Source organism: Ptiloglossa arizonensis, chromosome 5, assembly GCF_051014685.1.
Source record: "Ptiloglossa arizonensis isolate GNS036 chromosome 5, iyPtiAriz1_principal, whole genome shotgun sequence".
In the NCBI taxonomy this organism is placed as follows: Eukaryota; Metazoa; Arthropoda; class Insecta; order Hymenoptera; family Colletidae; genus Ptiloglossa; species Ptiloglossa arizonensis.
In genome coordinates, this window is record NC_135052.1 from 5,809,200 (window position 1) to 5,824,065 (window position 14,866).

The 14,866-nt window shown below is 43.4% G+C and overlaps 1 protein-coding gene across 4 annotated transcripts in view; it reads right to left on the reverse strand.

The window, feature by feature from the left end:
* Positions 1–13,961, reverse strand: part of Ca-beta (Calcium channel protein beta subunit) — a 151,881-nt gene extending 137,920 nt beyond the window's left edge. For 3 of the 4 annotated variants that reach the window (XM_076312522.1, XM_076312524.1, XM_076312525.1), the window contains exon 1: positions 13,650–13,960. In XM_076312522.1, coding sequence (XP_076168637.1) covers positions 13,650–13,898 — 249 coding nt within the window. In that variant the 5' untranslated portion in view covers positions 13,899–13,960. Of the gene's footprint in view, positions 1–13,649 lie in introns of all 4 variants that reach the window. The other variant, XM_076312523.1, reaches the window with a different exon arrangement.
* Positions 13,962–14,866: the final 905 nt, after the last annotated feature.

The window sequence follows — 14,866 nt, forward strand, 5'->3', positions numbered from 1 at the left end:
CGCGTCGGTTGTGTACTTCACTTTTTTCTTCTTATTCCATTAGGAAAGTAGCTGATATGTATTAGGTTGTTCGGAAAGTCGTTTTGTTTTTTCTTTGGTGAGAATGAAACGATTTTTACAGAGCGCGCAAACATTTTATCCGATTGTACATTCTCCATTTTGGAAAACGAAATTACTTCCCGAGAAACCGAATAAATCGTAAGTAGTTCGAGAATTCTTCCTTACGAGATTGCTTCCCGAAAATTAGAATTATTCGACACAATTTAGAAACACGCTTACGATCGCGATCGAGTCGTAACATTTTCCTAAATGTCGATCCATTCGATTCATTGGCGACGTTTCGTTCTCGTTCGAATAACCTCTCGTATCGATCGGTATTTAATTCCACAGATCTCCCGTGAATCTTATTTTCCATTCGAATAAAATTTCCAAGCGCCGCGTTCCGTATTATGGTTTATATTTTCGGATCAGCCGAGCAATCGTTCATCGGGTCGGAAGTCCGATCCTGTGTAAACTTGTACACGCGTAAAATGTGGTTACCGAGCGATCTCGCGAGACTCGAGTTTCCAGCGAATCGATCCTGCTCGCTTTCGGGTCAACATTCCTGGTCGACTGTCGAGATTCACCGGATCTTGTTCGCTTGTTACGAGCAACGCGTCGTAATTGTACGTTTACGTATCGGGAGAAGAAATTTGGTATTCGACGTGGAAGAATACATACGTGCACGAGCGTGCGGTATCGCGTGTTCGCCAGTGAAATTATACACGCGGGAAAATTGCGCTCAATAAGCCCCGGCGCGAATGGAATCGTCGTATAATTGAGTCGCCTGAACGTGCGAGGAGGGATAAACCGGGATTGGTGGTTCCGTACGCGAGCGTAAATTGAACGCACGTTCCATAAATATGCAAAATTTCATTTGCATTCGTTGCACGCGGAAAGTCACCGCGCGCTGAGCACCAGGGCTCCGGAGATTCTAGGATCGCCCGAGCGATCGATTACCCGGTTCCGGTTCCAGCTGTCCCAATTTTCCAACTGTGTCACAGATGCGTACTTCGCGCTGGACCATTTTCACTTTCACTGTGGTGCAAAATCCACCGGGAAACCGTAACGATGAAATTTCCAAAATATTGGAAATTGTTCCCTCGTTCGAGAAATCGTTTTCCAAATTGGGGAATGTATCATTTAATAAAATTACCTTCCGAAACACACCTGATAAATCACGAGCGACGATGAACGCAAATATGCATCCGAGGAGGATTCTTTAACCGTTAACGGATATATGGTGGTAATTTTGTCACGTGTACGGTAGAGTGTTCTGTAGGATCACGTATAATTGTAGACATTTAAATAATGAATATTTGTAGAGATTTTTGGAGAAAAATTTGCTCTTTTGAATTACTCTTATCGATTTGTTAAGAGACCGAATAAATTGAATTTTTGACAATAAAATTCGCTGGGTTAGGTCTGATACCAAGTTATCGGTCACGGGTTAATGCTAGCGTAGAATACGGTCGTTCGGGGCAAGTAACTACAAATAACCGTTTCTGTTTCTTTCTATTCGATACTAAGCGTTCGAGTTGAATCTCGATCGTTCAATTTGTGAAATTTTACCGTGTCCCAATTGAGGCAATGTACGTACGTACGTACTTTATTCGATCGCTAACGGTATTCGATTAGGTAAGTTTCTAGTCCGTAATGACATTATGTATGTAAGGCTATGCGGTAAAGGCTTCAATTTAGTTGGTAATAACCAGGGGCGTAGCTAAAATATTCAACGCCCGGAGCGAGACCTACCTTTGATACCCCTACCGAATAATTTTTAAATTTCAACGGAGAGGAAAGTGTGTCGTGTTGGTAATTTTTTAAAGGGCGCAACAATTTCACGAGCAATTCGAAAATGAGAAAAATACGACTGATTAAACATTCAACGAGCAGAGAAGATTGCATTTTATTATATCAAAGCAGTGCACGAATCTCAACGTCTAACCAATTCTTCGAAGTTATTTTTTTCTGGCTCTCTATTTAAAGAGTTACGTTCGACGTCTATATTTTCGAGCTATAATTCTTGCAAAACGATCGAATTTAATGTTTTATCTCTTATCGAACTCTACCTTGCATATTTACGATCGATCGAAAGTAAAGTCAGTCGAGCGTAGGAAATTATTTATCGATTTTCATCTGAAAAAAAGAACGTCTTTCGCGCGATGCGATAGATACACGGTAAAACGAATCTCGTTTAAACCGTTAAACGCGTAATTATGTGCAACGCGACACATTTTTTTTTTGCAGCTTCGACGAATGTTTCTTTTCATTTGATAATTTGCATCGGTATTTCAACTCTTTCAACAACACCCTCATTCTCGATGACACTTCCTTCCTCTTAATTAAAACTAGTACGCGTATACGTACTAGTTTGTTTTACTTGATAAGGTAAAACATTCAAGAATTTTTGTCAATCTCTCGAGCGATACCGTAATCGTACACGAACAAGTAACGCGAAAAGAACATAATACCGTTAAAAAATGAATAATTCGATTTTACAATTACGCGACGCGACGGTACAGTCGAAAATCGAGTGCCATGAGTCGATATCGTCGTGAATTTTTTTTTTTTATTTCGAACAAAAACAAATTCGTTCCTAAATAGATTAAAGGACTCTAAAAGCGAACAATCGGGGTCCGTGTGCGAAAAAACCTAGTTAAAAACAAATACGTTTATTCTTTCGGAGACTATCGATACCGTGTGAGTACATTTCATTTTTCAATTATTCGGAACATCGAAACGCTGAAATAACTGGGAAAATTCCGATGAAAAATTAATAATTGAATTTCACAATTACGCGAAGCGACAATACAATCGTAAAATCCATCCGTCGAGTGTCACCGACCGATGGATATTGGTTGGAATTTTTCTTCGTTTCGAAGAAAAACAACGCCACCTTGAAAAAGATTAAAAGTGTCGGCTCGTAAGCAAAGTCCACCCCGTTGTGCGCGGTTACGATCGAATTTGGCCAGCGAACGATAATGAATCGTTTACATTACGAGAACAGATAGTGACACGTTCCCGGTGTTGAAAAACGATCGATAATTGACCGTGCGTACGCCGCGCCGGAAAGTTCGGATTAAGTTCGCGCGATTATCAGGGGCGATAGTTACGTAGTTGCCGTTTTAATGCATGCCCCGTTATTTACATGATTACAGGTGCACGATTATAAAGCGAGTCAAACGGCGGACGCGCGATCCGAGATAAGTGAAGGGTCCCGGTGATATATACGCTCGTGATTGATACAGGAACACGCCTAAAGATATCGATTAAAGAAGCGCCCCGCGAGGCGCGAAAAAAGCGGTTACGTCGCGTCGTCGTGCCACGATGAAACCGATGTGAAACTGGTTAGCATAGAACGCGATCTACGGGGTGTCCCAATCGTTACCGGTCGATTTGAATTTCACCTTATTTTCGAAACGTCGCACCGATTAATCTAAAACTTGACGCGCGTTATCTGGACACGTGGGAAATTAATCGCGGACAAGTGCACGGCGAAAGAACGCGTGGAAATTATTCAGACGTATTACGAAAAATCGCGATCGTTAACGCTAACGATTCGGGGGGAAAAGGTAAATCGACCGGTGACCGTTGGGACACTTTCTATTTAGATGTAAAAGTGAATAATGCTTGTATGGAAGAATGATTGCGACGAGTGTATATTATCGTGTGAGCGACTTTAGACGCAAGTTTATGTTACGATGATGAGTCTAGCGTGGTATGGTCTAGGTGTTTTGTATACGGTATTTTGTATGGGTAAAGAGAGTCAGAATGGGAGAAATATGCGTGGTGGCACTTAACGTAGAGTGTTAAGAAAGAGAGCATATGATAGGTTGTCCGATAAGTTTTGTCGTTTTTTCCATTGTAAAAAAATACTATGACACTTTGACTTTGAACAACCGTGAATATACGAACGAGTCGACGGATCTTCACGAAACTTTGCACCTGTTCGTCGAACAGTAATACCATCTTTGGAAAAATAAAACGACGAACCTAATAGCCCCGTTTCTTACCGAACGAAGAAACTTATCGAGCAATCTAGTATGTATCATAGAGTGAAAAGAGAGTGTCCACGGTAGAAGCGTGCGTGATAGAAGTGGACTGTTGTGTTATCGTACAAGCTAATTTTTCTGTTCACGAATTATATTTTTCATCTTACTTATCAGAGTGGTTCTTTATTATCCACCCTCACAACTGACCCCGTAACGCTCGTAACGTTTTAATGCGCGCGAATAGTGTCAACGCTAGAATTACTGACAATGAACGTATTTCCATTTGTATCAGACCACATACGTATATTCGAAGTGAAATGAGGAAAGGTCAAATTAATTTACGAGTACCATTAATTAAATTAGACAATTGTCTATTTCGATAATTATCCACGAGCATTGTAGGAAAAGTTAGCGTTAATAATTAAGTAATTTTAAAAAGAAATTTAAAACAGGTCAAATTATTAGATTCTTAATTAAATTAGACAATTGTCTATTTCGATAACTGTCCACGAGCATAATAGGAAAAGTTACCGTTAATAATTAAGTAATTTTAAAAAGAAATTTAAAACAGGACAAATTGATAGATTCTTAATTAAATTAGACAACTATCGAAATAGACAATGTAGGAATCCACGAGCATTGTAGGAAAAGTTACCGTTAATAATTAAATAATTTTAAGAAGAAATTTAAAACAGGTCAAATTGATAGATTCTAGTGTTAACGACGGGAAGGGAGGACGAGGGGGGCAGAGGCGTGAAGGGGAACCTCGTCGGTGGCTCACGGGATGCAAATTTTCGACAACCGGATATTTCGTAAATGTCAGTAATCCCCGGTGCGTTTGCGTTAATCGAATCTGCTTTTTCAAAAACGACAAAACGAAGAAAAAGGTGGAAAAAAGAAAAAAAAAGAACTCGTTCGCACGGCGCGCGTAACGAGCACGCCGTAAACTGATTTCCATACCGAATAGAAAGTAAACGAATAAATCAGCCTCTCCCAGTGTCGCGATACGTTTTCTTGCATCATCGGGCCGGCTCGCCACAAGTCTGCGAACGGTTGCAGTTAATTTACCGTCCTTAGGAGTCCGGTTGTTTTTGGAAAATGTTTCAATTCCAGTCGCTAAAAATATATTCACCCGACCGGACACCTTGAGATATCGGACGACGATAACGACCGTTTCTCGAGACAACGATACTCGATTGTTTCGGGAACGCGGGGCCGATTTTTACGAAATTCTACGAACTCCGGGCGGAATTTTATCGATGGTAACTAACGGCGTATTAATTCGTTAATCCGTGAAAGACGAGTCGGATTCGTATTTTATACCGTGCTGTACGATATTTTTCGTTAGGTTGTTTGTTCGTTGGTTCGAAGATCCCTGTATTTAATCGTGTCGCGATATTTGTACTACGCGGTGCCATAAATTGTGCCGTACCCGCATTTACCGTTTCTGTTCGTACTTAACCACGCGTATGTAGGCGTTTACGATCGACCAAATTACACGGTCTACGGGTTAACTACTTCGAGGACATTGCCACATCGGTGTGCACGCGTTTAGCTTTTGGAGTTATTTTTAATATCGATGGTACGTAATACGTTAAAAGTGTAAATAAATGCCCATAATTAAATCTCGCCCGTCGGTATCGCCGCGAGATCGTTCGGTGTCGTGGGTCAATATCGGTTGAAATTTTTTTTTTTTTTATTCAATGTAAAGTAATTTGTACCCGAAGAAGTCAATATTTATGAAGCGGATGACCGAATGAATTCCAAAAAGTTTATCGTTCGATTTCTAGAAACATCTCGAATATTTAATTTTAAGTTCGAAAACGTGTCACCGCGAATTCAAACGTTGCGAAAGAAACGGGCTCTTTTTATCGCTAAAAGGAGGTTACGTAAGTTAAATACGAAAATGTAATTTATTTCGCGTATGTCTGTTTCGCGCTTAACGGAACAATGCACCTCGTCCTAATACTGTGCAATATATGCAACGAGTACTCGCAGCGCACGGAGTATATATCAACGAAAAAAGATCCGATTATTGTTGACGATGTGGGTGAGACTCTGTGCAAATTATTGCGCGTGTATTTCGTTCTGCAAGCACGGCTAATAACGTGAAACAAAAGAGACTGTTTTCTTTGGCGAATTTCATTGTTCGTTTAAATTTTCACGAAATTTCAGTAGGTATTCCGTGACGTTCAAACGTTGTGTATTGTGTACCGAGAAAACTCGAAAATACAAAGACAAGGACTCGCGTTGTCCGTACGTACCAAAATTACTTTTCGGGGGTAGAGTTCGCCGTAGCAAACGGTTTAAAATTTTTCAACCTGACCACCAAACGGTTAAGAAACAATCCGTGACGCGGATAATGCCGTTTCTCGACGACAAAACGAACAACAATCCTATCGCGACCACCTTTGAGACCACTATCGTCGACCGGATCAAAGCTACTAGGATCGTTCCTCGGACAACTGTTGACGCTAATGGAGTAAAAACGCTATACCTGGGAAACTTGTTTCGATTCGGTCGCGAAGCATGCTACGCGGAGCAATTAAAAGCTTCCGTACCTGTTGTCCCGAACGAGAGCATCGTTGTTTTTAACGACCGCTTCGTATCCCCTCGGTGACGCGAGAAACCCGAGCACCGCGGCGCCTAACGTTATTAAAATTCGTCCTCGTCGACCTTGGACCAGTAGGGTGGTGCGGGGGGTGTGTCGGAGGATAAAACGCGGCCCAGTTTCTCGGTTTCGCGCTCGTTTTTACCGAGGATATGCTAAAAAGAGAAAAAAAGAGGGGAAAAAAAAGGAAGGAATAGAGTGTGCACGCGTACCACAGACGGGGGCTCGATTCCATTTTCCACCCCATCATCCACCGTGTCTGTCTCATTAGCACTTCTGACCCTCGACAGGAGAAGGAGAAGAAGGAGAAGGAGGAGGAGGGTGCACGCTCTGCGCCAGGCGGGAAAGGAAGTCGGGAGCTGAATGCAGCTGCAAATGAGAGGCAGCGGCCACCGTTTCCACGGAACTAGCCCCTATGAAAGATGCAGAAGCGCTAAATGAAGACCGCGGTCACTGGATACCGTGGATATATCAGGAACGACGTTGCAACTAGGGCGAGAGACCGCTTTGATCAGCGCCCGGTCCGTCTTTCATTTTCTTGCGTTCGCCACGTTCGTTCCACGGCATTCAATTCTTTCTGCCGCGGGGCTGGAATAGATTAGGCGACTTTCCCCGCGTGAACTACTTTCCTGGAATACCTCTTTTTTTTTCTTCTTTTTTTTTTCGTCCCGTCGAAACACCGTTCCCCCTCGACCCCGCACCCTCGTTCCCTGCGACGTGTTTCGCGATCGATCAACGATACCCAGATCGTAATATCCAGCTTCGATGCAGACGCGCGCGATCGCACGCGCCGAGGGTGTAACTCGACACGCGGGAAACGCGCACGGGAATTCAACACGCACCTGCAATTCGAAAGGGAACGAATTCGTGGCGAAACGAGACACTTTTCCACGCCGATTCGCTTTCCCGATCTGACGACAGAATCCACGGTGAACCGATCGATCAAACGAAACGTACGATCGGTGGACGAGAGGAAGGAAACTTTACGATACTTTTTTTCATCGAACCGGCGATGCATCCTCGATGGGAATGCACTTTAAACGTGCGTTCATTACGATATTCTTTCAACGATGACGGAAGTAAAGGACTTTGGAATTTATTTCTCCTCTATCTTGGATTGTTCCAGTTATGTTTCTCAAATTGTCAACTCCGGTTCTGAAACTCTTGGTTTCGTTCTTTGTTTTTCCTCAGACTTTCAATCCGTACTCTAAGATTGCTATATATTAGCCATGTTCGATCACTGTTAGAATACGCTTCAAGTCTCTGGAAACTTCCAATCGCGAAATCATACCAGAGAGAGTCCAGTATAAATTTCTCCGGTTTTCTTCGCATTGTAGCGGCGCATGGTTAGCAATCGTAATAAATAACGAAAACATCTGCAAGTACCGAAAACGAATTCAGGCATTTACGATTTTCACGTTCACGGCATACTTCGCAGCTAGAGGAAAAGGCATTACTTTTCCGGGAACATTTATAAACAAACTCGAGGTGAGACTTCACCAGTTGTTAGGTCTCGCTGTAACGTTGGTAAGGTTACAGCATAAACTAAACTACCCGATGTACTCTCGATCATGATTACACTGATATACCAAACACGATCAATTTGGATACGTTGTCTGCACGTAGAAGAATAGCTGATAGTAGTTTTATTTTTAATTTAATCAATAATCACATCGATTGTTCCTCTCTTCTTATGCAAATCGATCTGAGCTGGTTTTTATACACATGAATCCAGATTTGCATATGGATTAAAGAATCCAATCAATCGTATCGTTACTGACTCCAACACTTTTTACAATCGTAGACTTTTTCGTACCTTTAGAAGACAATCGCTACATTTTATATAAAGGGTTTTCGTCCGTTCGTAAATGAATAATAATAATTATAACGATACAGCGGAACCTCGATAACTCACACCTCTGTAAGTCGAGAACCAAGATTACTTTTTCTAATTCGTTCCCTTTCGCTCCGTCGTGAAAATCTTTGTAAGCCGAAATCAAACTTTGACTCGAGTTACTCGTCACGTGGTCAGATGTATCGTAACTCTGGACTCCTGTTCGCGATATTTGAGATCGTAGTCTTCTCCTTTTCGAAACACATCGAAATCTTGACGGACATTTTAATTCCACGAACAATTTTCTTCCAAAGGAGAATCGTTTTGAAAATACGATCGATCTTTTCACCGATTCAGTTAATACATTTAAAAGATTGGCCATCAACGCGGCACGAAGTTCGTCTTGACTCGTTAGTAACGTTTGATATTTTACTCGACATTTTCGCACCTAGACGTCGTACACGATATTTGAATTTCTTACGATTATCGTCAAATTTATCCAATCTTTCGACACTCTGCAACGGTTTCTCAAATGTCACAGCGGTTCGTTAGATGAACACGCATTACTCGAATCTCTAGTGTACTCTGAAGGTGACTCAACGAAAGTGGTCGAAACGTTCGATGGAAATATTAAATTCGTTCCAAAAAGAGGCGATACGATCGTAGATACCGTAACGAACATACGACGCGAGACTTGAACCTAAACGAAGGTGATAAATTGGGCAAACGGTGACGTAATATCCAAAATAACCCGTAGATAATACTGGTCGTCGGAATGTTCAAACTTCCAAAACGCTTGTGAATGTAATCAGCGGTTAAAAAGTACGAGATAAATTCGTTCAAACGTATGTCCAATTTCACCTTGTTTCCAAGTTGCAAAGAGTTTCGTTTTCCAATAATTCACTCGACACGTATAAGCAATTTCACTCGCCTATTTACAAATAATGCTCCAATATCTCGCATTTACGACCTTGTGGTCTATTCTCCAAACACTATCTGATAGCGCGATAAGTTAGTTTAGCTCGTTCTTTTGATAAGAGCACTGCGTGTCGAACGTTGGCGACACGTATCGAAAGTTTACGTTTCGAGTGACGATACAAAGAGTTATTGTATTGACAGAGAAACATCCGATTTACGTACGCGACTTTGTCGAATGCAACGCGCTCGAAACAACACTGCTCGTCGAACGTCCGCTCGATGGAAGTTCGTTGAATAGCGAAACGTTTAAAAGATTTTAGCTCGTTCAAGGAACGATCGGTACACGCGGAGAAACTAAAAAGTACAAGAACAGATAATTTCGAAGAGTAGACTCTCGAGCGAGGCAAACGATAGCACTCGAAGGATATCAGCAGGAACGAATGTCTCTCGCGAGAGCGTGTAGAGGATTACTCGAGAGCAGCACTTGTATCCGTATCACGTTCAACGCGACCAGGGGCTTATCGAAGTCGATTTTCCTGCGCGAATAACGTTTTGCACCTGACTCCTGTGTGGATGCACAGGATGAACTACCTAACTCGATCGACTCAATTTTTCTCGCAATCAATGGACGAATCGAAACTCTTTTTCATCGCGGACGATACGATTTCTACGGGCATACGATACGTTGAAAATATGATTCTTTTACACACCTTTTCTTCTCAACGTCATCTTCGACTTTCTTACGCACAAGTGTACGTAGATTTGTTTTTCTATCACCCAACGACTAGAAATCCAACAAACTAGAAAATAAGCATTTCGACTTTTTTACGCACAAGTGTACGTAGATTTGTTTTTCTATCACCCAACGACTAGAAATCCAACAAACTAGAAAATAAGCATTTCGACTTTTTTACGCACAAGTGTACGTAGATTTGTTTTTCCATCACCCAACGACTAGAAATTCAACAAACTAGAAAATAAGCATTTTGTTTTCGCGTACTTGAAATTTTTGTTCAAAATAATAGCAAAGTCAAAGCTGACCTTAAAAACTTACAAATAAGCACGTGTTGTCATCTCGAAGATCGAATTATGTGATCCACCCCGATCGATCGTGTTATATACCGACGAAGCTGGACTCGATCGACGCTAGAATAAATAAATTTTTTTAACGCGTGGCAGGCACTGGACCGAGAAAAATCCTCGTGCTATTGTTCGATCGAAATATGAACAATTTGGAATAAATGTACACAGACGGGAATAATTGACGATCGACCCCGTCTTTCTGTATATGTAACAGAGGACTTGTAAGTCAATTTCCTTGGAAGGCAATTGAAAACGATATTAGAAGATGTGCCACTTGATATCGTATGCAGTTTACGCAAGCTGGTGCTCCGTCTCGTTTCAGCGAGTTACTCTTTTAAACAAACGAATTCTGAACAACGTCGTCCAGTTCGCGCTTCGGACACAAATCTATTAGACGATTACTTCTGGAGTTATTTCGGATCAATTACCAGTATCGACAATCAAGGTTTCTCGTCTTTGTAGATTTCTAACAAGGAACATGGCCCAATCGACAATCTCGAACGTTGACGAAACTCGACGCACAGATACAACATTGAAAAATATTAAACTCGTAATTTTTTTCATCGCTAGATGTTTACATTTATGAAGTGATGAAATCTACCTTTAAACTTGTATTTAAATTACCTATTTTCTCTTTTTAAAAAGTTAAATACCCTACTTAGAATACATACAAAATGGTTTGTCTTTGACAAGCGATTGTACAACCTAAGTGAAAACTTGATCGAATCATGAGCGACGCCACTGTAGCCAATCGAACGCAAAAAGTGTGATCCAATTAATTACATCGACGACTCGATAAAATTTTTATCGAAACCGTGCAAGTATGCGAGATTTTTCCGCGTTTGGTTTCGAGGTATTTGATTAAATATTCCATCTAGAAACTCAAGTGTACTTTACACTCCCTGAACGCGAACATCAACGGGGTCTAACATTTTCCAATGGTGCATACGGGTAACACGATCGGAGGATGTTTCCCGTAAGACGCAGAAATCTCTATATAACTCGAAAACAAGGTCAAACGGGACGTAGGTTAATACGACCTTATTTCGTGGCTCTCGAGCGCTAAATTCACCCCCGAAGTATTTCCAACGTATTGAATTACCTTCTACGTAGTGCTCTCGGCGGGGTTAAATTATAATGAAATTTCAGCGTCTCCGTTTCGATGGAAGAGCGGAGCGATCGAGAAGCGTAAACGCGAGAGAGGCACGCGACTGTGCCTCGTAATATTGCGCAATACGAAGCGGAGGAGGTATCGAAAGAGAAATATTTCAGACACCGATCTGTACGCTCAACGGTTGCTCTCACCGAAGCTTTACGTAAAGCGTCTTATACGCGTAAATATTGCTTCCTGAGATATTCATACCTGACAGCACTTTGTGCAACATCCATCACCCCCGTTCCCCGTCTCACTTATTGTATCTGTATCCAGTGCCATAAAGTTAAATGGGAATACCGTTGAAAGATTCTATAAAGGTGAATTTCCATGGAAGCGGGAAAGTTTCGATCCACTACCTCCTTAACGTTTGGCTAAAAGAGATAACGGGGCGCGCGAGACGGGCTGCTTTCATCCTTCGAACCTGTAATTGTCTCCAAGTGAAACGAACTTTTCAACGTTCGAAAAGTACTCGATAACGAGTCGGAGAAGATAACGCGGAAACGTAACACACTCGAATCTGCTTCTCGAGACGACAGAGGATATGCCCCGTCGGCTGAATTAATCGATGTCTTTCTTCGTACGTGTTCGTCGACGATATGCAAATTATTAACGTCATCGACCGATATGTGCACAGTTCTGGTTTCAACATTGATAATAGCCCTCCGTTCTGTTCTCGAGAGCGGTCAACTTTCTTCAAAGTACGTAAGTGCAGCTTCTCCGATTTTTGTATTCGACTCTTTCGTCGTTGACCCCTCACCCCAAAGAAGTCAAACCCCTTGGCCTCTTTCGGAACTCCTCGACACCTTCGTTTCCAGCAAATTTTTCGAACGTTTTTCATCGTCGATTGAGTCTTCGAGACCCCACGATATACCCAATTTATCGTCCGGATATGTTCGAAAGTTCCCTATTCGCCTTTCTAAATTATACTCCTTCGATGGTACTTTCGTACGTTGTATCGGTTTCGAGTTACAAATTACCGAACGATCTTCGATCGCGAAGAATATTTCAAATTGTTCAATCGAACCGATTAAGAAATTTTAACCGTCACCCTCTTCGGAGAATCGAACAATTTGAACTTATTACGGACTCTCCTTCGCGTTTCGATATCGACGGCCCTACAAAATTCAAGGTCACTTTTACGGAATCTTTGTCGATAGTCGCCAACTTTTAACTCCATTCGTCCCTAGTCCTTCCAAAAGTATCAAATATTTCAACCGCGTTGCTGTTCCGAATTCAAAATTTGTTTCCAAACGAGACTGTTGCGATCGAATCGCGAAACAAACGAGAAACGTAATACTTCGACGTTAGAACAATTCTCAGGTGTGTTTACATCGGGTGAAAAGTTCGCACAGATAAATGCGCAAAGATTTCGGAAACGATTTCGTACCCCTTGTTCCGCGAAGAAAATTATTACTCGAAGAATGTAGCCTGCCCTATCGCGCCAACAAGTGCAAGTTCGCGGCTTCAAACTTCGACGTAACAACGTTACAACCATAATAACGGTCCAAGTTTATCTTATTCCCGGCAAGCTGAAACATCTGAACGACTTTCGAGCGAAACGAGTCGAGGATTCGGTAGCCATAAAGGACGATGGAAATTCAGATGCTCGCTTGCGGTTGAATCGTGGTCCGAAATAATGCGAATAACTCGACGAACGAATCGGTAAGTTAAATCGTAGATTAGGAAAACGTTTACCGAATTTAAGCAATCTGTACGATCTACGTCGCAAGTTCGAAACGACGTAACGACACTTGTTGATTTCGTCGTTGTCGAATCGGCGGCACGATTTCGTCTAATGTTCGCTCGGTATCGTCCTCCGAAGATCGATGTAGCAACTCCTGTGCGTTCCTCGCGGAACGACGCTACATCGTTGCTAGACAGTCGGAACAACTCGGTCCTGAACCGTGGTAAGGGTGTTCCGATTGTCGGTGGTTGGAACATCGAGTGTTTCGAGTGTAAATAGTTGCGCGTTCGAAAGACGCGCGAGTTATGAAAGACACGGTGGAGACTCACCGGATTGTTGGTGAGTGCCGAGGTGGACGCAGCGGTGGGATGGTGATCGTAATCCAGGTACTCGTCCCGATGGTGCCTACCGGATACGTGTCTCTCTCTGTCGTCCCTGACGTCCCTAACGTCCCGGAGGTCCCGAAGATCCCGGAGGTCCCTGATGTCGCGCAGGTCCCGAAGGTCGCGGAGGTCGCGTTGTTCTCGGAGGTCGCAACGGCTCACGTGGTCCCGTTCACCGCGAAGCTGCCTCGACATCGCCGTCGGCTCCTCCTCCTCCGAGTCGAGCAGCAGCTGCTCGGCTCCGCCGCCACCACCGCCGCCACCGCCTCCGCCACCTCCGGCACTACCTCCGCGTCGGGCGGGATAACGCCGGAGGTCACACCATCCTACCTCCTCCTCCGCCCCTCCGGCGACCTCGCCGCGGGGCAACCGAGCCGTGCCTGGGGCCCTCACGACCGATCTGCCACGAACCTCCTGCCCCCGCGGCCCCCCGGGGGGCTCCACCACATCACACCCGAACGCTACGCTTCTCGGACCCCTCACGATCCAGCTCTTCTGCTTTCGCTACCCCCTTTCCTCGATTCCTCGTCGCGGCGGTCTTCCTTCTTCCCTCTCGCTTTCTCGAGCGGAGACTTCGATCCCTTCGAGGGTTAGGTGAGGAGCGGAGCGACGACGGACGGACGGAAGCGGCGCGAGACCGGCGGCTGGAGTAGATGCGCTCGGAGAAAGGCTCGAGTGTCTGTAAACAGAGACCGAGAAAGGGTTACCGCGATCGATTCGAATACGTTTCGTGCCTCGTGACCGACAACCGAGTTCGGACTCTCGAACCGATGTTTTCGTTACCGGTGAGCAGCAAACTCGAACAACCGTACACGCTCGATCGATCGACAGATCCCGCGAGATTTGCCTCGAGAATCGTTCCAACACTTTTCGCGACCAATACTTCCTACTCGGCGCCGTTTCATTCGACCAATTTGTACAAACGTTTACGCAGCGGTTTTATCTTGGATTTTTCGTTTCGTATTCGGTCGATACGCCTAGGGAGAATGTCGCATCGACCGAAACGCTACTCTTGTACCGGATTGTTCGATTTGACTTCTATTACGAACTTCAGTTAAAATCGGTGCGTGACACTTTCCGCGATCTACGCGCGAGACTAACACGTGCAACATTTCGACGATACACCATCGTCGAACAGTTGTTGGATAAATTTTATCATGTTT